At 43.2% G+C, this 27,307-nt stretch overlaps 2 protein-coding genes across 4 annotated transcripts; one reads left to right on the top strand and one right to left on the bottom strand.

Moving 5' to 3' along the window:
* Positions 1-4,282: 4,282 nt before the first annotated feature.
* On the top strand, positions 4,283-15,205 carry RNF212B (ring finger protein 212B). Its single transcript, XM_060281389.1, has 14 exons — positions 4,283-4,291; positions 4,831-4,905; positions 8,229-8,344; positions 8,951-9,011; positions 9,358-9,386; positions 9,569-9,615; positions 9,999-10,041; positions 10,371-10,428; positions 10,880-10,925; positions 13,286-13,325; positions 13,461-13,585; positions 13,799-13,860; positions 13,950-13,981; positions 15,076-15,205. The coding sequence occupies exons 1-14, from the start codon at positions 4,283-4,285 to the stop codon at positions 15,110-15,112; spliced, it is 780 nt and encodes a 259-aa protein (XP_060137372.1). The 3' UTR covers positions 15,113-15,205.
* HOMEZ (homeobox and leucine zipper encoding) lies at positions 8,334-25,694 on the bottom strand. Of its 3 annotated transcripts, XM_035136243.2 has the most exons (3): positions 25,435-25,694; positions 17,650-19,172; positions 8,334-10,456 (listed from the first exon to the last, which is right to left on the bottom strand). In XM_035136243.2, exon 2 carries the CDS (start codon positions 19,120-19,122, stop codon positions 17,659-17,661), a length of 1,464 nt encoding a protein of 487 aa, XP_034992134.2. In that variant the 5' UTR covers positions 19,123-19,172; positions 25,435-25,694; the 3' UTR covers positions 8,334-10,456; positions 17,650-17,658. The 3 variants fall into 3 exon arrangements, with proteins under 3 accessions (XP_034992134.2, XP_034992135.2, XP_060137829.1); XM_035136244.2 differs by lacking the exons at positions 8,334-10,456; positions 25,435-25,694 and adding an exon at positions 21,323-22,432 and having other exon boundaries at positions 15,310-19,172; XM_060281846.1 differs by lacking the exon at positions 8,334-10,456 and having other exon boundaries at positions 15,312-19,172.
* Between the last annotated feature and the right edge of the window lie 1,613 nt (positions 25,695-27,307).

Here is a 27,307-nt window from a genome sequence, read left to right on the forward strand (position 1 = left end):
GGCAGGTTTCTCTCACTAAGCAGCAGGAGGAGATTCCAGCAGCGCAGCTTCCTGAGGCTAAGAAAAAGCAGGTTGGAAATGCTTGGACCTGCTGGATCTTCCTGTGCTGCTTACTGACAAGTGTCTACCATTTCCCCTAAAGCTACCCAAGGACAGATCCAAGGAGCCAACGAGGAGGATCCACAACCCCTGCAAAAAACCTCCTTGCTTTTTCTCACCAAGAGGAGGCATCCCAAAATCACCCACTGAGCTGGCGCAGAAATTATGCCTTTAAGGGCAAGAAAAATGGGGACCAGAAACGTTTCCCTGCCCCATCCAAACCCTCGCTGGACCATGAACCAAACTCAGACTGGGGTGGGGGGGCACCCATGGAAATTAATGGCCACAAGTTGTTCATGGTTTTCAGCGGGTCAACTCTTGAGTAATACTTAAGTTGAATCCCACCGACTTTTATTGCAGAAACTCCGTGCCCGTCCCCGCCAACTCTCAGAGGCCGCTTTCAGATTCCCCAACCTCTCTCCTCTGCCTCCATTCCTTTTTCTTAGTTTTCACAAAGTATCCCCCTTCCAATCCTAAAAACCCCTTCCTCACCCACCCACCCCTGCCATTTTTATACGCCTGCTTCTCTCTCCAGAGCCACAACGTCGCCCTCCATCTGCGCCCCTCCCCCCCCCTTCTCCTTAATCCCCTTCAGTCCTCGCGCCGGACTCCCTCCCTCCGCGCAAACCGTTTCCCGCCTTTTTTAACGGTCGTTTTTCGCTCAGCGCCGAGGCGGCCAAGTAGTCTCGGGAAAAGGGCGGGAAACAGGCAGGGGCCGGGGGAGGGGGGGTGTTGGGAACTTGCCTTGGCTATCGGCTTGTGAAGCGACCCTGCTTTAAATTATAAATTTGAGAATTTTATACAGTAACTGACTTTTCAGACGGCAATCGCTGCATGAAAAACAGGCGGGTTAGAAGAGTGGGGGTAGAAAGAAAAGAGGTATTGAAGGAGTGTTCTGATGAAAATCCTTTTTATTAGTGGGTGTGGGGTGGGGGACCCTGGTCCCTGACCCTCTTGGGAAAGGTGCTTTCGAAATACGGATTCCTTCAGCACTTCCTTTAAGTCATGTTCTTTCTTTGTTGTTCTCAATAGGACTTTGCCTCCAGCTGATGGCAGGGACAGTCCCTATTTTCTAGTACCTGTCCTTGATACCATAAATTGTCCCTGCTTTCAGACAATTGTCCCTTTTAGTCCATTTTAGGAGACACAACACACACTCGCGGTGCCTTAAAAGACTAATACTAATCTATTGTGTGTATAAACAGGTGGATCTTTCTAAAGTCATTTGATTTTTGTGTGCAGGCCGTATAAAAACACCCTCAAACCATTTTCAACATCCTTTTTCAGGGACTGCACCATAAAAGCACAGACCTAAATGCACCTAAGGTGCTTCCATGGCACAGAAACATGAATCCACTATACAGATCCTGTCACCAAATTCCCACTCACATCTGTATATCCATGGACTCACATAGTAAAAAACAATGGATCAAACACCAGGTTGTAAGTGTGTGAAAAAATGTATACTTTGGATTTTGCCCTCCAAAATCTACCATCAAATCACACTCTTCAGATTGAACAGTAAAGAATAATGGTTTCAGCACATAGGCACATCAGTGTGGTGCAAAAAATGAATCTGGATCCACACACTGTTGCACATTAAGGTACCTCAAATCCACTGTCAAATCCTAACCTTGCATTCAGGTCCACGGGTACGTTGCAAAAGTCATAGACCCAGTGTTTGTTGGCATCCATCTGTCATAGGAGACAGTGGAGGAGCATGCCTTTTGGGGTGAAGTAAAACACTGTTGAAAGGCTGAAGCACCTGCTGTGGCTGTAGAGACTGATACACCAGTGTGCTGTGGTACAAAAAAACAAAAACAAAACCCATGGTTATGAGGCACAGAGACCCATCGATCTGCTCATTAATTTTGCAGGCCACCGGGGTGGACTTTGGTAATATGGTGCCCTGACTGAGCCCAAAATTTGGTGCCCCAAAATGGATCTTCTCAATTACGGATCTTCTCGATTTTGCACCCCCTGGCTCAGTACCCTGTACGGGGCAACTGCCCAAACCACCCTAAATCTGGTGCTGAGGCCAGAAAAAGCTGCTGCTTAATCATGATTTACACCAATGCAAACAAAGTACACCATTAAAATTATAGATCTGGTTGCCTCTGCTGCAGCACCACTGTGGACAGAAACATCAATATGACAACACAGATGTGAACTGTCATTTCAAAGCAGGACGATAGTGTTGCTGTTTTAAACAACAACAACCTCAGATTCACGTTTCTGTCTTATGGTGGTGGCCACAAAGTACTGGACTCTTGGCTAATAGTGCAGCAGAACTGCATCTCATAATATTTTATTCTTGACTGCTACAGTTTTAAATCCTGTGATTTTCTGAACCTGCTATTCAAAGGGAAGGGATTAAGTTTAACTATTCCATTCAAATCAATGTGCCATGTACTGGTAAAATTTGACATATCCTCCTGATACACCTTTCTTAACAGAAGCTGAGGGAGGACCTCTGCCTCACCTGTCCTTCTTGCAACATGGACTGGTTTCATTGCAATCAGTGCTTTATCCAGGACGCATCTGACTATTACGTCACCAGCTGTGGACACATATTTTGCAAAAAATGTGCTGGTGCAGGTAAGAGTAACAGCGTGATGTTTATACCATGTCTGGGATGCAACATTCAGTCACCAATGCTGCCTTCCTACACACACCCTCAGAAGATGACTAGGTAGTGAACTTTCCTATTAGTTCCTTGTGTCCTGCACATGTAAACATATTGCTTATGTTTTGATTCGTCAGCCGTACAATAGAACTTGACTGATCAAAAGCCAGCAGTCAGAAGCACTAAAATTTTCAAATCTGCTTTTTAAAGACCATCTAATGCAAGGGTAGCCAACATGGTACCCTCCATATATTGCTGGATTCCCAACTCCCATGGTCATGGATGATGGGAGATGGGAGTCCGATGACATTTGGAACTCACTATATAGGTCACCTCTGATCTAACAATTTTGAAGATTCGTTCATAATTTATAGAGGATTGACCCATCTTGTGATATAATAACTTTTATATTATTTATAATAAATTTCCACATATTATTCTAACACCTTTTGCATTTTAATCCTGACAGATAAATGCCCATCATGTGGAACCAGCTGCAAATATTTGTTTCTCAATAATAATGTAAGTTGTAGTTTCTCTAAAGCGGAATCTTATATTCTCCTTTGTTTCCATGGACTTTCTGAAACACAGATGTTCTACTTGTACCACATCCATTTTGGCTAATGTATGGAGTTCTTTTTATGAAACAGAGAAAGAAATATTGAGCAGAATTATGAAAGATGGCACAACTTTGATCCAGCCACCTTCACCACCAGAGAGATCCAGGGCTGCTAGCTTTTCCTATCTGAGGATGTGGTTATGTTTACAAAGCGGCCCTTTTAAAAAGATGCAACCTACCCGCAAACAATTTGCTAGGGCTGTATGGCAAGGGGGGAAAGCCCATGATTAATGGCTTCCATCCATGTATGGAGCCCAAAAGAATAAAGGCTTTCCCAAGAAAGTGGGAGCATTCAGTATACACAAGACTTTCTTATAAGGCCAAAATGTTACAATTTTGAAAACACTTGTCTAATTTAATTAGTTATTAATACAGGGCTGGGGGCTGGCAGGAGTTGGACTGAGCAAGGTTTCTGCTCTGAACAGCTTCTTTGGCAATCACTCGTGGCTGAGTAAGATTGTCTTCCATTAATATGGTCTTAACAGTGAGTCTGTAAGTGACCGTGGAGGCAAATTCTGGATCTATACGTCTTTCCACAGTAGGGACATAGGTTTCCGGGCGGGAGTTGATCACGTTGAGGGTTTGCCAAACGCACCTTCCTCTTAGTTTGTTTCTCTGAGCAGCACACCAATCAGTAAGAGTATTTCAGGGGATGCAATTAAAATACAGTATGCATAATGCACTTTTAATTTGCAAAGGAGTTTCAATCCATATTCTTACTTACCTTTTTGCCCTACTCTTTCCAGTCACAAGTCCATGCATAAAAGCTCTATGTCCGAGTGTTAGTTATTTTTGCCCTGAAGCTTTCCTTTCCCCATGAAAACCCACTCTTTAGTGCTCAATTGGAGCTAACATCAATTCAGGTTTTCTGTAGAAAGGGTAAAGTGGCCATGTGTTTTGCTGTGAAAACATGCATGTGTGTGCAGCAGGGCGAGGGAATGAGTGAAGTAACTCTGCTGTTAATGCTTGCATGCTTGTGCATTCACACTTAAAGGGACCGCTGACCATTAGGTCCAGTCGTGACCAACTATGGGGTTGCGGCCCTCATCTCGCGTTATTGGCCGAGGGAGCCGGCATACAGCTTCCAGGTCATGATGAAGCCGCTTCTGGCGAACCAGAGCAACACACGGAAACGCCGTTTACCTTCCTGCTGTAGCGGTACCTATTTATCTACTTGCACTTTGACGTGCTTTCGAACTGCTAGGTGGGCAGGAGCTGGGACCGAGCAACGGGAGCTCACCCCATCGCGGGGATTCGAACCGCCAACCTTCTGATTGGCAAGCCCTAGGCTCTGTGGTTTATCCCACAGCACCACCCACATCTCGCATTCACACTTAGCCATGGTTTAAACAGAGGATTTGAACATCAGTCTCTTAAATACATCACCAGCTGATTAAACCTAGAATATCTCAGTTTGCTTTACCTCTTTAGAAGATAATAAAGAGTCTGGGCCTTATCTTGTCCTCTTTGTGTTTCTGATCTACAGATGAAAGAAGATGAAAAAAAGTTTTTCAAAAGCCCTGTTGAAACTGCTCTCAACTATATCACCCATCTATCTCAGGTAAGAATGACATACCCTGTGAGCATTGTCTCATAGGTCCTAAAATGCTGGTGACAGCCAAGAAACATGGAGTGGATTTGTGGAATTGTGGGTCTTTGAGAAAAAGCAGGTTAGCTTAAAGATAGATCTGCAATCCAGTCAGAAAAAGCAGGTTAGCTTAAAGATAGTGGGAGAAGTGTATGCTGAAAATGTATTCAGAAGTATGTTTAAGAGGTCCTTCCTGCAAACAAGGAAGAAACAAAAATTGCTTCAGGCAACCTGTTTATTGAGCATTAATCTCATTTGTTTGTGCAAAGTTTTCAGGGAGGTTCTGTGAAATTGGCTGCATAATGAACATTCATTCCAATTTGTTTGTAGGGAGGTTATACCGTACCAAGCAAATATCTCTTACTTTCCAGTACATGTTCTATCACTTTCTTTACCCCTCAAAAGCTTGTTATTTAAAAATTGGCTTGTGTTAATAAATAAATAAATTAATAATGTTGTTGTTGTTGTTGTTTAGTCGTTTAGTCCTGTCCGACTCTTCGTGACCCCATGGACCATAGCACGCCAGGCACTCCTGTCTTGCACTGCCTCCCGCAGTTTGGTCAAACTCATGTTCGTAGCTTCGAGAACACTGTCCAACCATCTTAATAATAATAATAATAATAATAATAATAATAATAATAATAATAAAATTTAATTTAATAATTTATTGGCCAAGTACATTTTCCAACATACTTGGAATTTGTTTCGGCTACATTGTAATGTAAACATACACACACTGTTCCACTCACAATACAAATAAGCAAAGAAACCCACCCATAATTTACATTAAGTAAACTAAACACTGAGCAACCTGGATTTGCTACGGTAATACTGTATGCGATTGAATCCTAGCCGCAAAATAGCAAGTCTGGAAGCAGCTGTAGCAGCTTAATTTCCTATCCTAATAAACAATGAATATGATTTGAAAAGAAGTTACATTTCACCCCATTTCCAATGGCTTGGGGCTATGTGGTTGGGGTTAAATCCAAGGTCATTTATAGGACTAGTTAATAAGCAATCTGGGGAAGGGTTAATAATAATAGTGGTCCTCTTTGCCAACTTAGCTAATTAATTACTATGACAAATCTAGATAAAAGAGCCATATAAATATGCAGACCAACTACAGTAGTTAATAATCAGGTAGAATTTCAGCAGAATCAGCAGCACCTGAACATTAAAATCTGCCAGGATTGCCATTTTATGTGTATCTCACAAGCCTTGGTATTTATGGACCAGCTTCCTCCCCTGAGCAAGATACTACTTCTCATTGGTGGATATTACTGTAGTGACAATAATAAAGGTATTTATTTATTTGGGAAATATGTATATATCACATCTTCAACAACAAAGTTTCTAAAGTAGTCTACAAGTATTAAAATAATAATAACAAAAGCATAGACTAATGAAAACAGTGATACAACAGTAGAATCAAGCAGTATTTAAATCAGTGAACGCATTTATAAGGCCTGTAAAAATTAAATGGTCTTCACCTGCTGCTGAAAATACAGCAATGTAGATGCCGGGAAAGCTGACCATGGGAGAGAATTCTAAGAACAGGGTGCCACAAGTGTAAAGGGTGTCTCTCTGTCTAGGAATTTCAGGTATTGTAATTGCTGCATTTCCAATATTTTCAGGAACCTCTCCCTTTCTGACCTGCCCCTTTGCACCCCACTAGCTCTGCATGCCCACTACAGATGTCTATCGACTTGATACACTTTTGCAACATGTTTTTTTCCAACATTTTGAACAGGAGTTTTATCTCCAAAGTTGTTACTGTGTCTTTATATTGCACTTTAAGTACTGGTAGATACCCTGCCATTCATTACAGTACTGTACACAGTACTTACCTTTAGCCAACTGTTTGAATGGAGCAAGCTTGCAGCTGCCTGTGCCAGTTTTCTGTCAATTTTCCTTTTTAAAAGCTCCCCCTAGCAAATTCATGGGTTGTTTCTTAATTTCTCAGAGTTAAAAAAAACAATTTAGGGGCTCTTATTGAACAAGGTGATAAGAGCCCCTAAATTGTTTTTTAACTCTGAGAAATTAAGAAACAACCCATGAGTTTGCTAGGGGGAGCTTTGGGTTGTTTCTTAATTTCTCAGAGTTAAAAAACAATTTAGGGGCTCTTATCACCTTGTTCAATTACAGCCATTAGCACAAACTCTGATTCACTTGCACAACATGATGTGAATCTCATATGATTGGAGTGAACATGCAAAACTATATAACCTTAAGTCAGACAATTTGTTCATTTAGCCCAGTCTACTCTGATCATAGCTGCCAAGTTATCCCTTTTTTACAGGGATTTTCCCTTATGCTGAATAGGCTTCCTCGCGAGAAAAGTGAAAACTTGGCAGCTATGACTCTGATTGGTAAGGGACCCAGGTGGCGCTGTGGGTTAAACTACAGAGTCTAGGCCCAGGGCTTGCTGATCAGAAGGTCGGCGGTTTGAATCCCTGCAATGGGGTGAGCTCCCGTTGCTTGGTCCCAGCTCCTGCCCACCTAGCAGTTCGAAAGCACATCAAAGTGCAAGTAGATAAGTAGGGACCGCTCCAGCGGGAAGGTAAACAGCGTTTCCGTGCGCTCCTCTGGTTCGCCAGAAGCAGCTTTGTCATGCTGGCCACATGACCCAGAAGCTGTCTGTGGACAAACGCTGGCTCCCTCGGCCTATAGAGCGAGATGAGCACCGCAACCCCAGAGTCGGGCACGACTGGACCTGATGGTCAGGGGCCCCTTTACCTTTACTCTGATTGGTAGATACTGAACCTGTTTCTTGTGGTGGCTGGTGCCCATTGGGAATGGCAGGGCAGCAGGCAAAGAGGTCCACCATAGGTGGAACCTAAGACAGACAGAGCCCACTAATTCTGGTTTTGTTCCTATATTTCTCCCTGTCAAGTTGTACAAGGGTAAAACTGAGTCCAAGGAGGAGGAAGCTGACAACCAGTACCACTCACAGGGCTGGTTGTAAGGAGGTAGGCAAGTGGGGACTAACTGGGGGCAGACTGAAATGAGTGGGTCACTGCCCCATTTACCCTGTGACCATCTATATATAAGGCAAATGCTGTACCACTGCACTATGCCACTTGCTTCCTGTCTAGTATGTTCCTTAGAGTTGAAAGGACCCATATTCCATTTCTGATCTCCTGAAGCAAGTCACAGTCCCTGGATTTGACCAGGAGAGCACATAATAATATTAATTTTATTATTTTTACCCCACCCATCTGAATGGGTTGCAGACTGGTTCCCCCCCCCCCAACTTTTCGATCCTTTTATTTCATTCCCTTTGTTTCTCTTCCTAGGTGTGCATGTTCCAGAAGGGACAGATGGAGCTTTTAGTTTCTTTCTACAAACACAATGCTTCAAAAGCAGAGGGAGCTCTTCAGGAAGCTCACCAGAAACGAACTATCCAGGAAAAGCAGGTTGTGTTCCCATGAACTAAGGCAAACAGTGTTAGTTGTAGCTGTAGGATTTAGTAGAACCATCATGAGGAAGACCATCAAAGTGTTGAACTAGGACTGCAGAAACCTAAGTTCAAATCCCTGTTTAGTCCTAAGACTCACTTGGTGATCTTGGGCCAGTCATTATCTCCCAGTACAGTATATCCTATTCCCCCTCCTTAAAACAATATAAAGAAGGTTCATATGAAATATTCTTGAATTCTTGTTTAATTTGTAAGAAGCTCTTTTATTATTGATTGATGGCAGAATCCTGGTAAGGGGTGGAGTGGGCTCCTGCATTAACATTATTCACATAAAGCAACGAATTGGGGATAAAAATGTATACTGTTATTTTAAAAAAGACTTCATATTCTTATTCCATTAGTACTAGACATTATAACATGTTAATGTGAAATGGAACTATTGGTCTGTATGACCCCACAGACCTACATCCCAGATCTCTCTGCCAAAATGTTCCCACCTAAAGGGTCAACAGTATAACTGGAAGAATACTTAAGGCATTGTAAAATAATTAGTCAGACCACCTATCTTCCATTTCTTTCCCCCTCCTCCCCTTGGCTTAGGAATTTGGAGGCAATACGGAGAGAGAACAGGGAACTGAAGAAAAAGTGGGACAACATGAAGGTAGGAGTCCATTGCTGGAAACAAATAACTTTTTTTGTTACAGGTAGGTAGCCGCGTTGGTCTGACGTAGTCGAAACAAAATAAAAAAATCCTTCCAGTAGCACCTTAGAGACCAACTAAATCTGTCATTTGTATGAGCTTTTATGTGCATGCACTCAAAAGCTCATACCAATTATTTTGTTTCCACATTTTTTGTGATTGAGTTCCAGACACCATCTGCTGGTAGAAACAAGTTCTGCTCCTCTATGCCTTTGTCAATGTTGGGATGGGAAAAGTGAATCAACCTCCCTGCAGGTTACTTATATTTGCATTTGGGTCATGCAAACCCACCCTTTTCTCTCAACAGGCTTTTCCGAGACACCGCCAGAGTAGCAGGTCAGTGTGTTAGTTCTGCTTATTGGAACATTTACCAGGAGCGGCAGCACAGAAAATGTAGACAGCAATCTAACTGTGGCAAAACGTTAGAGCTGAGCTTGAGGCCACAGGACAGCAAAACAACTGGGGCAGTCACATGCCTTTGACCCTGACTGAACAAAATTCATTTCAATTTGCTGCAGAAACAGCACTCCAAGGCCAGTTGGTGTCACACATCCATCACCCAGAGGTAGGTAGAAAGATGGGGCCTCTGTAGGCATGTATCAATGCCCTGCCTTGAGCAAATGTTCACATTACAGTGTATCTGTTTGTGTATGAGCATGTGAATGCATGTGTTCTGGCCCTGAACACATAGCAATAAGTAGCTACTTACCCATCTAAAAATGCATTTGCACATGTATACACATGCAATCCAACATGTGTCCCCGAGAGGGATGGACAGGTACAAACATATGCTCAAATATTTCTCTATAAAATCAGGGTAAAGGTTTGCACATGCCTTTTTGGCTCTTGAGTATTTATTACCTTCCTTATAATGACTCAGACCAACATCTTTCCTCTAGCACAGTATGTTGTTACTGTCTTTACAGTAACCTGTTTCATATTTTGCAGTTACACCACAACCTATTTCCCAGCACTCCAGTGAGGTAGTCAGGTAGGTGAAACAGGAAATACATATTCATTGGTTGCAGGTGTGAGGCATTGTTATAAAAACAACAGTAAAAATGTAGGAGTTTGCTCACAATTCCAGAGGAATTTCAGTTTATTTCGTCCTCTTTAAGTAAAACAAAATTCCAACTCTAAACACAGTACACTTCATGCTATGATCCCTCCTCTGTCCAGTAACCTATCATCAAAAATTGAATTCTAGTTTAGGAATCTAGACCTCTTAGTAGAGGCAATGCATAGATATTATCTGTCTGCTTGCCTATCTAGCCTTCCCACCAGTGACTCCTGGACTTTTTGTGCCTTTATTCTCCATAGTCGCTCATCTTCCATGGATGCAATCTCTTCCAGAATCAGCCAGCTATCAAACTGGCAAGTGAGTCTCCACAACTGCTGTCCTTTATCTAGAAAAGGAAAAGATAAGATGGATATGTTGTTTTTGTTCTTCAAAAACTCAGTGTCACAGAGAATTCTGAGAACCAGGAGCCACTGATATAATATGCCCATGAAAAGAGAAGCCTTGTCCTCGTCACACACTGTTTTGTGTTATCAAGGCTTAGTGCTCAGTACTTAATACATTGCCATGGCAAAAGAACTACTGGTATTCTCCTGTTGCCAACAAGGACCCACCAAGGCAATAACCACAACAAGGTCAGTGGGAGCTGTTAATATAATCTGTCTGATAAGGCCTACAGCACACATAACAAGTGCAGATTGAATTGTAATGTAAAATTTAGAATTAAGGTGTTTATAATGTTGCCTTATTTTACCATGTAAAAACTCTTCTAGATAATATTAAAAAGCAGAGATTTCTCACTTGTACCCAGCATGCCACAGGATCCACTAGGATGACCCCAACTGACTCTATAAATGGTAAGAAATAGCTTCAGATAAAAGGTAGGGCAACACAAAATTTGGCAAAAGAAATTCAACTAGACAATAACAGTTTGGGGTGGGGAAAAGAATTCAAGGAGCACACCACTAAAATCATTAAGACCAACACTAAAATATTTTTATATACATTAGAAGCAGGAAACCAGCTAGGGAGGTACCGGTAGCTGGATGCTAAAGGAGTCAAAGGTGTGTTAAAGGAGGAAGAGGAGATTGCAGACAAGCTGAATGAATGCTTTACATCTGTTTTCATTGCACAAGATATATCACTATGTGATATATCAGGTCACTATTTCTGAACTAATTTTATCAGGAGGAGAGCCTGAGGAACCAAGGAAAATAGTGGTGACAAGAGACGAAGTCCTAGGCCATACTGACAAATTAAATTTTTTTAAACATCATATCCAAATGGCATCTATTCAAGAATTCTTAAAGAACTCAAAGGTGAAACTGCTGATCTTTTAATGGAAATATGTAACATGTCTGTAAGATCAGCCCCCACACTGGAGGACTGGAAAATGGCCAATGTAACACCAATTTTTAAAAGGCGGATCAAAGGCAGGGGTCAGCAAACTTTTTCAGCAGGACAGTCCACTGTCCCTCAGAACTTGTGGGGGGCCGGACTATATTTTGAAGGGGAAAAAATGAACAAATTCCTATGCCCCACAAATAACCCAGAGGTGCATTTTAAATAAAAGGACAAATTCTACTCATGTAAAAACACCAGGCAGGCCCCACAAATAACCCAGAGATGCATTTTAAATAAAAGGACACATTCTACTCAAGTAAAAACATGCTGATTCCCGGACCATCTGCGAGCCAGATTTAGAAGGCAATTGGGCCGCATCTGGCCCCCGGGCCTTAGTTTGGTGACCCCTGATCCAAGGAGATCTAGGAGAGTACAACCCAATTAGCTTAATGTCAGTTGTAGGAAAGCTGGTGGAGAGCATTATGAAGAATTACCAAACATAAAAAGACTTGCTGAATAAAAACTAGCATGTTTACTACAAGTGTAATACTAGTCCCATTAACATTTTGCAGTTCTTTGAGAGTGTCAAACATAGTGCCAAACACTTTCAAAACATTCCTCATCAAAAACTCCTGAGTATGATTACAAACCATGGGACAAGAGGACAGATCCTCACTTCTATCAGTAACTAGCTAAAGAAGAAGCAGAGAGTAGGAATAAATAGAATTTTCATAACACAATATATTATATTATTTCAATACTGGTCATAAAGAATTGGTATTAGTACCTTTGCTTTTTAACCTGTGCAGAAACTATCTGGAATAAGGGATGAGATGCCTATGAGGCCAAATTGTACGGGATAGTAAGAAAAGGGGTGATATATCCAACACAATTATACAAATCTATGGTGCAACCATACTTGAGAATACTGTGCACAGTTCTGGTAACACACCTTAAAAAATATATTGTAGAACAGGAAAAGGTTAAGAAAAAGGTAATGAATATCATCAAGGGACTGAAGCAACTCCCTTATGAGGAAAATCTACTACATTGTGAATAAGGTGGAAGAATGAGAGTGAAGTGTCTAAAATTATGCATGGTATGGAGTTTTTCTCCTCATAATACTAGAAGCCAATAGAGTTTTTCTCCTCATAATACTAGAAGCCAATAGATATTTTATAATGAATTTGGCAGATGAAAGGAAGTACTTAGTCACACATGGGGTCACGAAGAGTCGGACACGACTAATCAACTAAACAACTCAGTCACACAGCACATAACTTAACTCTGGAATTTGCTACCAGACAATGTTGTAATGGTCAGCACCTTGGGTGGCTTTAAAAATGTGTTTTAGACAAATTCATGAAGCATAAGACTACAGTATTGAAGGCTGCTAGTGGCATATACCTCCAGTATCAGAAACAGTATACTATACCTCAGAATCCTAGGCTCTATTTTTATTAATGTTGTATATGCTTTGACTACAGATAATACAAAAGACCAAAAGGTGGCAATGGAAGACCAGGAATAGAAGAATGCAAGATTCAGCCTCCTCCAAAGCTTATTCAATGTCCAAGAGGGGAAATTGTCCCCTCTTTTAAATGGGCAGATACATTATTGTATCTAAGAAAAGTAAAGTCCTACATCAGGCATCCCCAAACTGCGGCCCTCCAGATGTTTTGGCCTACAACTCCCATGATCCCTAGCTAACAGGACCAGTGGTCAGGGATGATGGGAATTGTAGTCCAAAACATCTGGAGGGCCGAAGTTTGGGGATGCCTGTCCTACATGCTTACCTTTGTTCTTCTCCTGTCACCTTTCCACAGACCCTCCGATAGTCACTTGAGGCATAATACTTTGTTCTATTTTGCAGCTACTCCTTCTCCAGGTTCCACTCAAAGTTTATTCTTCAGGTGAGTTCCAGGGTGAGGGATGATATTCCCTCCAGGATAATATTATCACATGACCATGAAAAGGCCATGGGACTAGTATTACTTGCCACAGTAACTTGCATTTCTCATCACCATTCATCTCTCCATTTGTTTCAGGGCTTCTCCTGCCTTTTCTCACACCTCCAGCATGACTGTCAACTCACACACGCCTACGGCGAGGCAAAATCAAAGTGCTAGGCAGCAACAAGAAACCCCATACATCAACCTCAACATCTTCTCTGGTGAGAAAGTACCCTGCTGCTAACAGACACAGCTTTTATTCTTCCATATTTCCTCCAGTACTTAACAATGCTATCATTGTACACTATAGTTCATTGTAGTGATGATTACAATGCAAGGTGCAGTCCAAGGGTTGGGGTGACACACACCACTCAGCCTCAGAACCCCACCATATACTTTCCAGTGATCAATTCTCTATTGGCTTTAACCCATAGATCAGACAGAGGGGGTTTCTATGCCAGAACAGCGTAACATTGAGAGACCTCAGCCTATACAGGTGAGGAGCAGTCTGTGATAAGAGTATGGATTGGGCAAAGCTTATCGTTGGAGCATTTTCAACAACTGCTTTTCTTTCTGTCTTCTCAGCTGAGATTCACCCCTCGCTCCTTTCACTGCAGGTAAGTAGTAACCTGTTTAGTTCCCCATCCTCTCACCCAGAGGCATACCTAGGCCCACTTGCGCCCTTGGCATGGAGATACCGGTATATCAGTGCCTCTGAAGCTGGGAGAAACCATGGATTAGAAACTGAAAAAGTCACACTTCTAACAGCACCACTGGCTGACTGGGGAGGGAGCCCTCGGTCAGAGCAGCAGAGGAACAGCCTGGGGAGTGCATGGATGGGCAGGTGGGCTCCTAGCCACTCCAAGCCAGAGTGGAGAGGTGCGGTTTTTGTGCCACTCCTGAGCCTGTGCCCTTAGCAGGGGCCAACCCCTACATATGCCCCTGCTCCCACCAGGAATTAGGGCTGTGCCCCCCACGTTATTTGTGGGCACCAGGGCACCTTTGGGCACTCCCATTTGGGTTTAATTTGAAGAGGGTTGCCTTTATTTTTTGCTTATTTTTTTTTAGCTGTATTTTGCCCACTTTTATGGGATCAGGGTTCAAAGCCTCTAGGCCAAAAGCAGTTGGGGACTCCCTGAGTTAGGAGACTACAAGGACTCGTAAAAGAGAGCTTTAAAAGTTCATGAATATAATCCAAACCCAATTTCTGTTGAAGGAGTTGCAACACAGAAAATGATTCCTAATATAAATTAAGATAGCTTTTAGGGGGGGGGGACTTCTAAACTTCAGCATGCTTGCACAGAGCATTAATAAAGCAATATAAAGAAAGCAGCACTTTGCCGCAGAGACAACATGATGAACGTCTGTGCATATTGTTTTGTGAAACTTAATTTTTTAAAGCTAAATGTGTGTGTGTGTGTATATATATATATATATATAGGGGCCCCCTAAAACAAGGTTTTGAACTTTTGGGATTTGTAGTATCAAGTATTCTGTCACTTCCTCCTCCTGCTGAGCCAAGCCAGGTACTTGATCTGCATAAGACACAAACTCCTGCCTAAATCCAATATGGTGCTGTAGATACAGGTTGAAGTGCATTACTTAACCATAAACAGAAAAGTTTTGTTGAACATAACTGAGTGATAAGCTGCATTTGTAACTGAAGTGTGAACCCATCAATATGCAACTAGCTCATTTTATTTTCTCACAGGCATTCATCCAACAGCCAAGCCCACCAACAAAGATAGGGAAGACGAAAACTACTCTCTGCTTACCAATCTCAACATGGGCAAGATGGTATTTCCTGTCCCTGCATAAACTCTGCCGAATTTTTAGGGCCTTGGTGGAAAGCCACCCACTAAAAGTATTTTCTTTCTTTCTTTCTTTCTTTCTTTCTTTCTTTCTTTCTTTCTTTCTTTCTTTCTTTCTCTCTCTCTCTCTCTCTCGTAACACAATATATTGTTTCAGGAGATCTAACATGTGATAGACTTAAGTGGTGTAATATATATTTGCAGGAAAGGTGATCAAAGGCATACTTAGTAGGCTTATTTCAAGGCTCAGTGTTACTAGGCTATGACATTTTCTAGCAGACTATTGCAACTTATAAAGCAGTTCGTAGATCATAAAATAAACTTGCCAAAATTGAAATAAGATTCATTTGTTGAGAAGCTAGTATGTATGCATTTTTGAAGTTCTCAGTTGCAATTTAGCCACTGGCAGCTCAATAGAAAAGTTCCTTTTTTTATTCCAGTTGCATAGAATATAGGACTATTTTCTCCATACTGTATAACCAAAGTTGCTTTCCAGAGTAAGGATGTGACAAGTATTCCTTTGAAAGATAAGACTAATTATCAAGAGAATCCCACAGTTATGGCTATTTGAACTAAATCCACACCTCAGTCTATTTTATTTATCTCCAACATCACACAAGTTTGTACAGTCCCATGTTCTGCCTTCTCTCCCTATGACCAGCTTATACAGTACAAATATTTTTAGTTTTTCTTGCAGGGGAAAGAGGTGTTGCTTTTTCAGCTACTCTGTAAAAATGCTTGAAACAGTGATTTAATAAATAGGTTTGGTTTTTTAAAAAAAATGCAGATTAGTATCACTATGTACAATCTTCTGCCTACTCATTGTTCCATAAATATCAGAATCCATCTTCCCTATAACCCCTTATAAATGATTTAGGGCCAGTTCTGAGAGTTTACAGCAGCTTTTGATCCCTTAGATTCTGGGGCAGGGAGCAGGGTAGGAAACACATCCCTGTTTCAGTGACAGTATTGGCTTTGTGGATGGAATAAAGATGGCATACAAACAGCAATGCTTCCTCCATTTCTTCCATAAAGGAGATGGTCTCTACACCTTACCTCACCTCCAAGTAAGCTGCAATGGAAAGTGGTGGGTTTCAGTTCATAGCCATCAACCATCTAGTTCAAAATGGATATATGACTGTGGATATATGACCAACGTGAAAACTGGTGGATCAAGGCACCAGTAAAGGGAGAGTGAGCACAGGAATGAATAAAAAAAGGGTGATGACATCCACCTAAGGAGCTCAGCTGGTAGAGTGTGAGACTCTTACCCATGAGACCCATGGATCTCAGGGTCATGGGTTTGAGCCCCAAGTTGGGCAAAAGATTCCTGCACTGCAGGGGGTTGGACTTGATGATGCTTGTGGTCCTTTCTAAGTCTACAATTCTATTAGCCTAAGATCATCAAGAGCAGAAGAAAAGTTAGAAGCTGTACAAAGAAGAGGCAATTAAAATGCAAGGAGAGAATGAAACGGAAGACAACTTAGATTAAGGCACAAAGTCACCATCCTTGATTGGCAACTGCCAAAAATCAAATATTTATAACTGTAATTTTGGGCCACAATTTTAAAAATGAAAAACAAAATCCCATAAGTAAACAAACAGAAAAAAGCCAAAGGAGAGGTGGGTTAGAGCTAAAAGCTTGGAAGAGCTTAGTCTAAATTCCATTTTTTAAAATGTGATCTGTCAGTAAAGGGACTTTGATTTATAAAGCCAAAATAAATGTTTCTTCATTGTATTCCCTAGGCTGCTGCTTCACTTAGCAGAATGAAATAGGATTGATACATAGGAGAGTAGCCAGATGTTACATATTTTTTGGATGGAATTCGAAAAAAAGACATTGTTCCATAAGTGAAGGTACAGAGAGTCATACAGTATAAGCTATGTCACTGTGCCAGTGAGGAAAACACTGACAAGCAGGAGTCAAAGAATTAGTTGGAAGCAGAGAGACAAAGCAGAATAACATGGTTCTCTTATCCCAGATATCCCGTTTAAAATGAGGGAATGTAGCAGCTTTAGAACTCAAGAACGGCAAGAAGGAAAAATGCACCAGGATTCTAGAAGGAGGAAACAATTTAGACTCTATGAGCACAACACAAAGGCTGCAATTTGAAAGTTTGATACGAAAGAAATTTATAGGTCCAGCACACTACTGAATGGGCTCGTTCTATGGATTCTGGAGAAAGGGTGTAAGAAGCCCCTTATCCTACACCTTTCTAACTCTCTGATTAAACACATCACTGCATGGTACAAATTTATTTTACTTCAATTCTAAAACTTGGGGGGCGGGGGCGGGCGACACACATAAATATGCTGGAACAGAAAAGGGGACCAAATTCAGTGTTTTGGAACCATGACTAAGGGCGGGAATTTGATGGAACAGAACCTAGTAACACATTTGCCAGTTGAATCTTGATCCTTCCCCCAGACCTATCTCAGAAGTCCAGAATCACTAATATCCATCCAACACTCACACAAGAGCCCTAGGCAACCCAGTCTTCATCCTCCTCCTCCTCGTCCTCATTATCATCATCTTCCTCATAGTCTTCATCTTCTACTTTTATCATAGCGGCTGCCACCTCCTCATCTACTTCGTCCTCATCCCCCAAGCATACCTCTACCTCGCATGGTGCTGGCGAGTGTGAATTGAAATACTTCAGCACCTGCTCAGCCTCCATACCAGACTCATGGCACAGTGCTGACAAGTCATTTTCCTGCAGCTGCAGGTGGCTTGCACGGCACCGTTTCAGTGGGCTTATGTCTGGATGGTGAGCATGCAGTGGGTGAGGAGGTATTGAGGAGACAGGCTCTGGATTCTGTCCTGCATTGTCCCGAAACCATTTCAGCTGGCCATGTTTGAGGGCATAGCGAGTGTCTCCAAACCACTGGATGATCTCTGCTCGTGGTAAACCAGTGATCTTCTCCAGCTGGTGATAATCCTCTCTCCTGGCCCACTGACGACGAAGGAAGAAGGACTTTAACATATCCAGTTGTTCCTTTGTTTTTCGCCTAGGTTTGCGAAGAATGTCTGAGAGGTAACCTGAAGCCTGCTGCTGGTCCCCCACAGGGCACTGATAGTTCTGAAGGCTGTGTGACTCAACATTGGCTGTAGCTGTAGAGGATGATGGGGTAGCTTTGGTGGAAGAGACCGCTGGAAGAATCACTGGGTGATTCCCACCATTCACTGCAGGTGTGACAGGTTCAGCCGGCTGCAGGGGTGCTTTGGTAAGACCCCAGGTCATAGGGTGAGAGTTATGGAAATTGCGATCCAAGCTGGTGGTTGTGGTAGGTAGATGAGAACTAGAAAGGATTTCTTTGGTATTGTGAAGCTGCACGGAGGTTCCTGAAGGTTCACAGTTCTCCTGAACTTTGTTATGGTGGGACAAGACATTCCCCTTCAATTCCCAAATGTCCTGAGTGATTCTCCCAAGTTCCCTCATTCCTTGGGCTGTGGTGAAGTGGCTTAAGTGAGTTATGGAAGACTGCTGGTTCGGCGGATATTTAGTGGAATGGTGCACAGAGGTAGGAACCGGTCGGTGATATTCCTGACTCTTACAAGTTTGGTGCCAGGGGTCATCATCATTCCTGGCAAGCAGGCAGCTAAAGTGAAGCTGGTCCTGATGGTAGATGAGGCGAGCTCGTGTCTCTTCAATTTCCTCTGCACTCCAACTGATGCCACAGCGTAGGCGCTGTGCCATGAACCAGGCCTTGACCTTTTCCATGTGGAGGCCATGACGCAGGCAGAGCAAGGCCAGATCAGAGAGGCTGGGGTATGGAAAATAGCTGAAAGTTTGTAGCAGATGCTGGTTGCCATCAAGGTCGCTTGTCTGTGCTGCCTGTGTCCACACCAACTGGAGGTCCTCAGAGATGGGTGGTAGGCAGATCAAACCGGGAGGTGAGCCAAGGCAGCCAGGGGCATCCTTGTTGGGAGGCATGACTGCTGTCATCTACAAGAAGTCTTCTATCTCCGGGGATCAGCTTCTGTCCCTCAGAACAGCTAGAACCAAAGAGTAAAGGAAGAATATGGGTCAACAGAAGAAGAAGAAGACATCAGAGGAGGAGGGGACAGGACAGAGATTGCACAATGAGGAAATTGTAGTGTTCACTTCCAGGTGAAGAAAAGAAATATTTTCTGTATATAGCAAGCCACTGTCTGGAAGAAGAGTTCTAACCTAGCCTTTCTATGTGCAGAGAATTGGCCAAGGTGGTGTGAGGTGATATAAAAGCATTTACAGTGGTACCTCGGTTTAAGAACAGTCCTGTTTATGAATGATTCGGTTTACGAAGTCCGCAAAACCGGAAGTAGTGTCCCGGTTTGCAAACTTTACCTCAGTCTAAGAATGGAATCCGAACGGTGGAAGGGAAAGTGCGCCTTGGTTTAAGAATGGTTTCAGCTTAAGAACAGACGTCTGGAACAGATTAAGTTCATAAACCAAGGTACCACTGTAGTTATCATTAAAGGTCCCACCTGCAATCCAAAGTGCTACAGCCTAGACCAGGCATCCCCAAACTTCGGTCCTCCAAATGTTTTGGACTACATTTCCCATCTTCCCTGACCACTGGTGCTGTTAGCTAAGGATCATGGGAGTTGTAGGCCAAAACATCTGGAGGGCCGCAGTTTGGGGATGCCTGGCCTAGACACAGGGTCACTGCTTTTGAGTCATGGGACTGTTTTACTGATGCAGACCAACACAGCTTCTAGATAACATTTAGGAAGTAAATGGCCTTTTTGGCCTGCTTCAGAAGTAACTTATCAGCCCCCTAACAAGCTGCATGCCATTGCACTCATTCCAGACCCCTTCCCTCCTCTCACGCTCCCAGATTTGCTGCCAATATTGAGGCTTATTTAAACCAGTTTTCCATACATCCAAACTGGCAAACAGATTTAATATCCTTATTAAGCAAGTTATGAAGCCAGAATTAGATCTTGTTTGAGACTAGAAAAACAGGTGGGATCTGCAACAAAATGTTACAGTGCACAATGTCCGTTGTTCAGGAGTCCAGCTGCCCCACCCCCCTCCCCATCAGTTCTCTGCTTTCGCTACCCTGCCCCAAACATCCAACCAGCAATTCTATGGCCACTGTATATGCTAAGTCTTCGTTTGGGTGTGTTTCTGTTTTAGGCATTTTCCTCTGGTTTTTTTTGTCCTTCTGCAAACCTTGGGGTTCCCCAAAGCCTGCTGATGCCCCCCAAAACAGGGTTTCCCAAACATCTGAGTTCATTTACCCCCTTGATAAGCTTATAAAGTTGTCATTGACAAGTGAAACAATGTTTTGTTTCTTAAATTAATACTGTATATAATAAATAAGAACCACCCATCACCATTCCCAGGAACCATAAAATATAAAAAATAAGAAATAATGTTTTATTGTTGAATCATCTTATTAAGTACTGAGGTTCCTCATAGGCAAGGAAGGTACATTCCCATGCCTTTTATTCCTGATACTCATAGTTCCTGATTAAATTTTCAAACAATACACAGAAATTTTATTTTCCACTCTAGTCCTCTTCAGTGTTCAAAACTCCCATTGTTCTCTAGGATCATTTTGCAACAGGGAATTTCATTAGTACAAGCAGTTTCTGAGCTAAGGGCTCAGTTCAGCGCCTAAGATTTCAAATTAAAACTGCAGAGGGGAAGGAAAGGAGGACCTTTTTCTTCCTCCCCACTTCCAACTACTCTCTAGGGGAGACACCCTCTTAAGAATATTAAGAGGGGTGGGCAGGGGAAAGACTAGACCATGTGAAAGATGAACACAATATTTTAGGTGCAGTTCATTCACTTTCAGCTTTGTATTGTTATAAAAAAGCACACCTATACATTCCGTTGCTGCGCTCATAACCTAGGTTTAAGGTGCTGTTTAGCTCCTAACTTTCATATATCTCAGTTTCTAACACTGGTCCTCTTCTGGTATGGGTTAACACTTCAGCCCCCTTTCGACTCTGAGGTCTGTATTCACTCCCTGCACAGTCCCACCAACCTGGGGTGTTGGGAGCTATATTAGCCATCACTTTGGAAAACTCTGCTCTAGAGCATGGAAACAGATATATAGCTCAGTTTCAACACTGTGTGCATCTGCTTAGTTCCATTATATTTGTTCTAGAATTGTTCACTTGGGACTCTAGTTTGATCCAATTTCCGCATTTACCTTCTGCTATTTCACGTGTTCCCTCATATTCATCCACATCTTTTAAACTGCAAGCCTCTGGGGAGCCTGTTATGTATTTCAAAATACAATGATTAACACACACTGGTGTGTGGGTGGGTGTCTGTGTGTATATGTCTGTACACACACACAGCACTGATCAGCCAGACTGAAATTCCAATTTTACTCTAATAGTTCTAGAAAGCAGATGGCCTTTAATTAAATAGGATAATGAAGCAACAATGGAGAAATGAATGCCAATTTCCAAAGGCACCAGAAGATTAAATGCCCCCAAAGTCAGCACTAACAGAAAGTAAATCACAATTCCATCAAAAGCAGACTGTATTTTCCAAGGTTTTGCAACTAGCCATGTAAACATCATAGTACTAGCTGCCCAGATCCGCTTCATCCGATCTTTAAGGAATTTTGCAGAATATGTGTCTGTGTATAACTATTCTCCATGTACTCAGACATAAGCATCCCCAAAGGATTTACCCAATCGGTTTTAACCAACCGATATCCTGAGATTTCACAGTACCACCCCCTTTTGCAAGCAGCCTACTTTAACTTCAACATTTCCCTTTCCAGCAGTGCCTAACCTTCCCTCTTGCTTTTCCTCCCTAGGTCAAAATCCCCTCCCGTCTCCCCAAGCCTGAATTCTCTCCTCTATACAGTACAGTACAGTACTCACTTTTCTCCCCTGACTCCTCCCCCACTTCAGGACTTTCCTTCCTTCTTTCTCTTCCCTGCTCCCTGCAGTGCACGCTGGGAAACAGGGGGAAGAAGGCGGGGTTTCTCAGTCCCCAGGAACCTGGCCCTTTAAGGGGAGCCAGACACGTTGGGTCCTCTATCCTAACTTGCGTTTACACGGGTTTTTATTTATTTATTTAAGGAGTGCTTTCCTTAACTTTTTCATTTTCTCCATCAGCTTCTGCAGATCTGCTCCCATTAAGTTGCCCAAAGCTCCCCACCCCTTTAAAAAATAGCCTAACCCTAGTGTTTATACAGTACACTGAAAATAAATTATAAAAAAAGATTTAAGAACTTTTAACCCATCTTGTTTCAAAAGAAAGTTAAAGTAGTTAACAAATCCTGACATCACGACAATGATTTTTTTAAAAAAAAACTCATAAAAATAAAGCCATCTAGTGAAAAGCTGGGGAGATAAGTGAAATAAATGTGGAGGAATTTGTCCACCTGTACTCAGAGCCAAAGGGATGCGGGTGGCACTGTGGGTTAAACCACAGAGCCTAGGGCTTGCCGATCAGAAAGTCAGCGGTGGGGTGAGCTCCCGTTGCTCGGTCCCAGCGCCTGCCAACCTAGAAGTTCGAAAGCACACCAAAGTGCAAGTAGATAAATAGGTACCGCTCCGGTGTGAAGGTAAACGGGGTTTCCGTGTGCTGCTCTGGTTTGCCAGAAGCGGCGTTGTCATGCTGGCCACATGACCTGGAAGCTGTACACCAGCTCCCTCGGCCAATAACGCGAGATGAGCGCCGCAATCCCAGAGTCGGTCACGACTGGACCTAATGGTCAGGGGTCCCTTTACCTTACTCAGAGCCAAGGCTCGTCCCAACTTTCCCACCTACTCATTGCATAGCCCTTGGCAAAGTCCCTCTCCCTCTTTCAACCTCAGCTCCCCACATCCAGCTCCAGCACCCAGCAAGGTCCACGGGAGTTCAGAGGCCCACTGTAGAATGGGAATGGCACAGCAAGGGCAAACAGAACAGCAACTGTATGGAATTCTGCGTGTGAAATGGTTCTGCGGAACTGATGTTAACATTCATCCAGTCACACCCTGTCACTGCCTCCTTAATCCCAAATCTGGTGGCTGTCTGTGTTACTGAGTACAGTATACCCAGCAACAAGAAAAAGGTGCTATGCAGACAAATCCCAAATAACCAGGGGTGGGTAGCCAATGTGTCCTTCAGATGTTGTTGGACTACAGTTCCCATCACCACTGGCCTTTGGCCATGCTAGTGATATAGGCAAAAATCTGCCTTTATTCCCTTATTGGGTTCTCCATCGGTTGGAGAATATAACAGAGGCCAACCAGAGAAGTTTGAGAAGCAAAGCCTTTATTTTCGCTGTTGCAACAGGGTCCTTCCTCTCACACAGGAGAACAAGGAAGGAACCCCAAACAAAGATGTCTTGCCCTTAAAAAGAGATTTGAAATTGGTTTCAGCCCACCCCCCAGAAGCATCATCCATATGTCACAGAAGGGGTGTAGCCCAAGACCCCCCCTCCCTAGATTCATCATAGGTACATCATGAAAGGGGAGGTCTGGTGGCAGTAATCTGAGCATCCTGGACCCTGCCCCCTGCCCCCAAAACCTAATCAACAAAATTGAGAGATATTTACATTTCCCTGTTTCCCAGCCAAGTTAATCACACCCTTTTGTCTGGCAGTCAGGTATCAGGATGCCAGGGATTATCACTTTAATTCCTGAGACAATGAGAAGGTTCCCCCCACCCCACTTCTTCCTTGCAGAGGAACACCTGGTCAGAGAGAGTCAAAATGGTGTCAGTCAGGCCTGTTTTCCTGTGCTGCTTCAGACATGTTTCTGTACATTCATGTACATGTTTTATGAACAATTATTATATATATATATATATGACCTCAAAATTCTTATAACACTAGCAAGGGCTCATGGGAGCTGTAGTGTAACAACACCCAAAGGGCACCATGTTGGCAGTCCTGCTGGACCAGATTGGCATTATGTTCCCCAGATACCTATGGGAAGCCCACAAGCAGGGCATGAGCAGTCTACACTCCTATTCATTTCCATCCCCAGCAAATGGATTTCAGGCACCAAGTTGTGTCACACCAACACATCTACCTACCTGAATCTAGAGTCTGGCAAGTATCTGTTACCAATATGCGTAAGAGATTCAGGAACTATTTACCATCTCAAAGGAATGGCTAGGCTACCCAGAAAATGCAATCAAATAAGGCATTATCAGGCACCCTGGCAGACAGGAGAGATGCAACACTCTCAAATTTCTGATGGAAACCACCTCCTTCTATAATGTATGTATGATTTTGGGGGGGGGCGGTCATTGGGCTACAGGGTGGGCAATTTCAAAAGTCTATACAGTGGTACCTCGGTTTAGGAACTTAATCCGTTCCAGAAGTCTGTTCTTAAACCAAAGCCGTTCTTAAACCAAGGCGCGCTTTCCCTAATGAGGCCTCCCGCCGCTGTAAACTCCTAAGGGCAGGGCCCTGTCTTGTGACTCTGTGTAAGGATTGAATCCTGCCGCCTGCAATGGTTTGCTTTTTCACTGCATTCCCTGTAGAGAACACCCTGGCAAAGTAGCACCCAGCAAGACTCTAGTCCCTCTCCATTAGCTTGTGTCACTTGGTAGTTGGGGGGGGGGGACCACAGGCCAACCTGGACCTCCTGGGTGGTGGGGAGGGGGGTAAGACTGCCATTCTCAAGTCCCTGCTCTAAAACTTCAGGCACATCACTGCTGACACAACCCCATATTGTCTCCCACCCATTTCACCCCCAAATCCTTTCACAGCATCCCTGTCCCTATCCTATAGCCCTGACTACCTGCTTTAACTACAGTCCCACACAATTGTGAGCACGCCTTACCCTCTCTTCCTCTCTACTCTGTCAGTTCTCCCCCAGGAGCTACTCCAGGGCTCCCACTTTGCCCAGGCACGCTTCCCAGGACAAATAAGGAAGGAAACCGGAAGACTGCTGTTTATTTTTCTCCCCACCTTCCTTACTCCACCGCAATATGGTCTTATTTATAGCAGTTTTGGGAACAGAGTGTAAACAAAAGAGAAAGGAAGGGGGATGGACAGGCCGAAAGAGGCGGAGGGGCAGGACGAGTAGCGGAAGAGAAAAGGATGAGAGGAGACGGGGAAACGGTGGAAAGGGGGGATATTTTTGTATGTGGAAGACGAGAGAGCGAGCAATCTAAAAGAAAGAGGAGAGCAGAAAAGAGGAGCAGGCTTCCTGGGAGAAAAGCCAGGAAAGAGGAAAAGGAGGGATGTAGCATCAAGGCTACCAAAAGGGGAGGCAATGAAGGAAAGGCTCAGTAGAGGAGGGATCGCAGCAGGCCGAGGCGAAGCGGGAGAGGGGAGGGCGCACTGAGGCTCCCACTCACCCGCCAGGGCCTGCTCCGGCTCTTCTTCTCCCTTGCAGTCGGGTTCCGCCCGCTTGGGGAGCCGACTTGGGGAGCCGGCGGCGGGGATCGAGGAGGTTGGGCTGGGCAGCCGTGCGGGCCGGGGACCTGCCATTGGCTGGGAGAGGCAGCCGGGCAGCAAAGCCGGACTCCTGGGATTTCCAGGCAGAGCGAAACAAGCAGCGAGGCGCCCAACCAGCAGGTCTCCTGGGTTCTACACTCAGGACGTTCGTCTGTTTTTGAATAGGAACCAAGGTTCAAGCCACACCCCCTTACCTGAAAACCCAGCCCCTTCGCCCCAGATGTGTGGGGATGGTACTTTACTCTGAACGTGCTCGGAAACATCTTTGCGCCCTCCCCCTTTCATTGTGGCTTCAGGCGTTCCAGAATGCTCAGGGAGGAAAGCTGCTCTTTGTCCGGTGGGGAGGGACTGCGATTTTAATAAATCTTTGTATGTGGAGGCTTGTGTGTGTGTGAATAAGTTGAAATAATATTAAGTAATTGCGAGGATGAGAAAGCATCTGCTTCCCCCCTGAGGCCATTGGGAAGGTATGGGACCACATGAAATCTGAAGCTGCTTGGTGCTGTGGTGGGATTTTGTTGAAAACTCAAGAAGGTATTCAACTAAGTTTTATTCAGAGCTGACCTATAGAAAACAATTAACATGACAAACATTGCTCCATTAATTTCAGCGGACCCACACTCTGAATAAAACTTAAGTTGATTAGCAGTTTGTTAACAGCCCAGCTGGGATTTGGTGACCTTTCTGGTCATCATATGTCTTGCACATAAACCATTACTCTGCACCGGCTTTATAGTTGATTTTGGGGTGCCTCGTTAGTAAAACAAGATGAGTGATTTTGCGGTGCCTCATTGGTAAAACAGGGATTGTTGATCTTCCATCGCCACTCAACTTCCTCTTTACTCTTTGAACCTATCACTGGACAACTGCCTTGTAGGAAGCATGCACAGAAAATTGGTAGGAGGGCAAGAACTCTGGCCGCAGAGGTAAAATAGTGCTGGATTAATGGTTCAAATGATTCAATTTTTTTCAAAAAGTCTCTTTGGATAGATTTATTTCTTGAGGTTTATACACCAGGTGAAGTTTATACGCCAGGACAGGGCCCTGTTTCAAAAATTCTTCAGCTGGAATAAGTTGAATATATATTCGTCAGAGACCCTCATTAATTAACATGAAAATAATATTTTAAAAATCAATCTGTTTAGGGAAGCTTTTAATGTTTGATGGATTTCTGTATTTTAATATTTTGTTGGAAGCCGCCCAGAGTGGCTGGGGGAACCCGGCCAGATGGGCAGGGTATAAATAATAAATTATTATTATTATTATTATTATTATTATTATTATTAGGATTTACAAGCATATATACAAGAATGTACAATACAATCTTACCGGATAGTCTTAGAGTCAACGTGTACTGGTAGTTTCGAGTTAAATGATATATAAAGCAGAGATTGGGTGTGTTCTAATAAAGATTTAAAGAGGCAGTGGTACACATTCTATCTTAAGGTTACAGTAAGGGGTATAGCAAATTACAAAAAGGGAGTAAAATCCTGATAGTTATTTAAACCTCAGGGGGAAACAGTATTGAAAAGATGGATAAATCTAGTTTCTTGTTGTAGCAGAAGTTTGTCAGTGTTCTTGCGATGAAAGCGATCTGGAGATAGCTTCCAAATTACAAAGAACAAAAGTCTTCTTCTGTGTGTTTATGTTGCATGTAATGTTCCAGGATTTGGTTAACGTATTCTTAGTTCATTGATACTAAGTCTTATTTGCCTGGCGCATATCCTAATGTACATCATTTTGCAAGGACATATCCATACATAAATACAGTTT

This window comes from Zootoca vivipara, chromosome 13 (assembly GCF_963506605.1).
Source record: "Zootoca vivipara chromosome 13, rZooViv1.1, whole genome shotgun sequence".
Taxonomy (NCBI): domain Eukaryota; kingdom Metazoa; phylum Chordata; class Lepidosauria; order Squamata; family Lacertidae; genus Zootoca; species Zootoca vivipara.

Excerpts from the sequence above, each read along its gene's own strand:
- RNF212B (XM_060281389.1), top strand. Across the intron at positions 4,906-8,228 it reads ATATCACCCATCTATCTCAG|GTGTGCATGTTCCAGAAGGG; the intron begins GTAAGAATGACA and ends TTCTCTTCCTAG. Across the intron at positions 9,616-9,998 it reads CACACATCCATCACCCAGAG|TTACACCACAACCTATTTCC; the intron begins GTAGGTAGAAAG and ends CATATTTTGCAG.
- HOMEZ (XM_035136243.2), bottom strand. The coding sequence starts at position 19,122 with ATGACAGCAGTCATGCCTCCCAACAAGGATGCCCCTGGCTGCCTTGGC.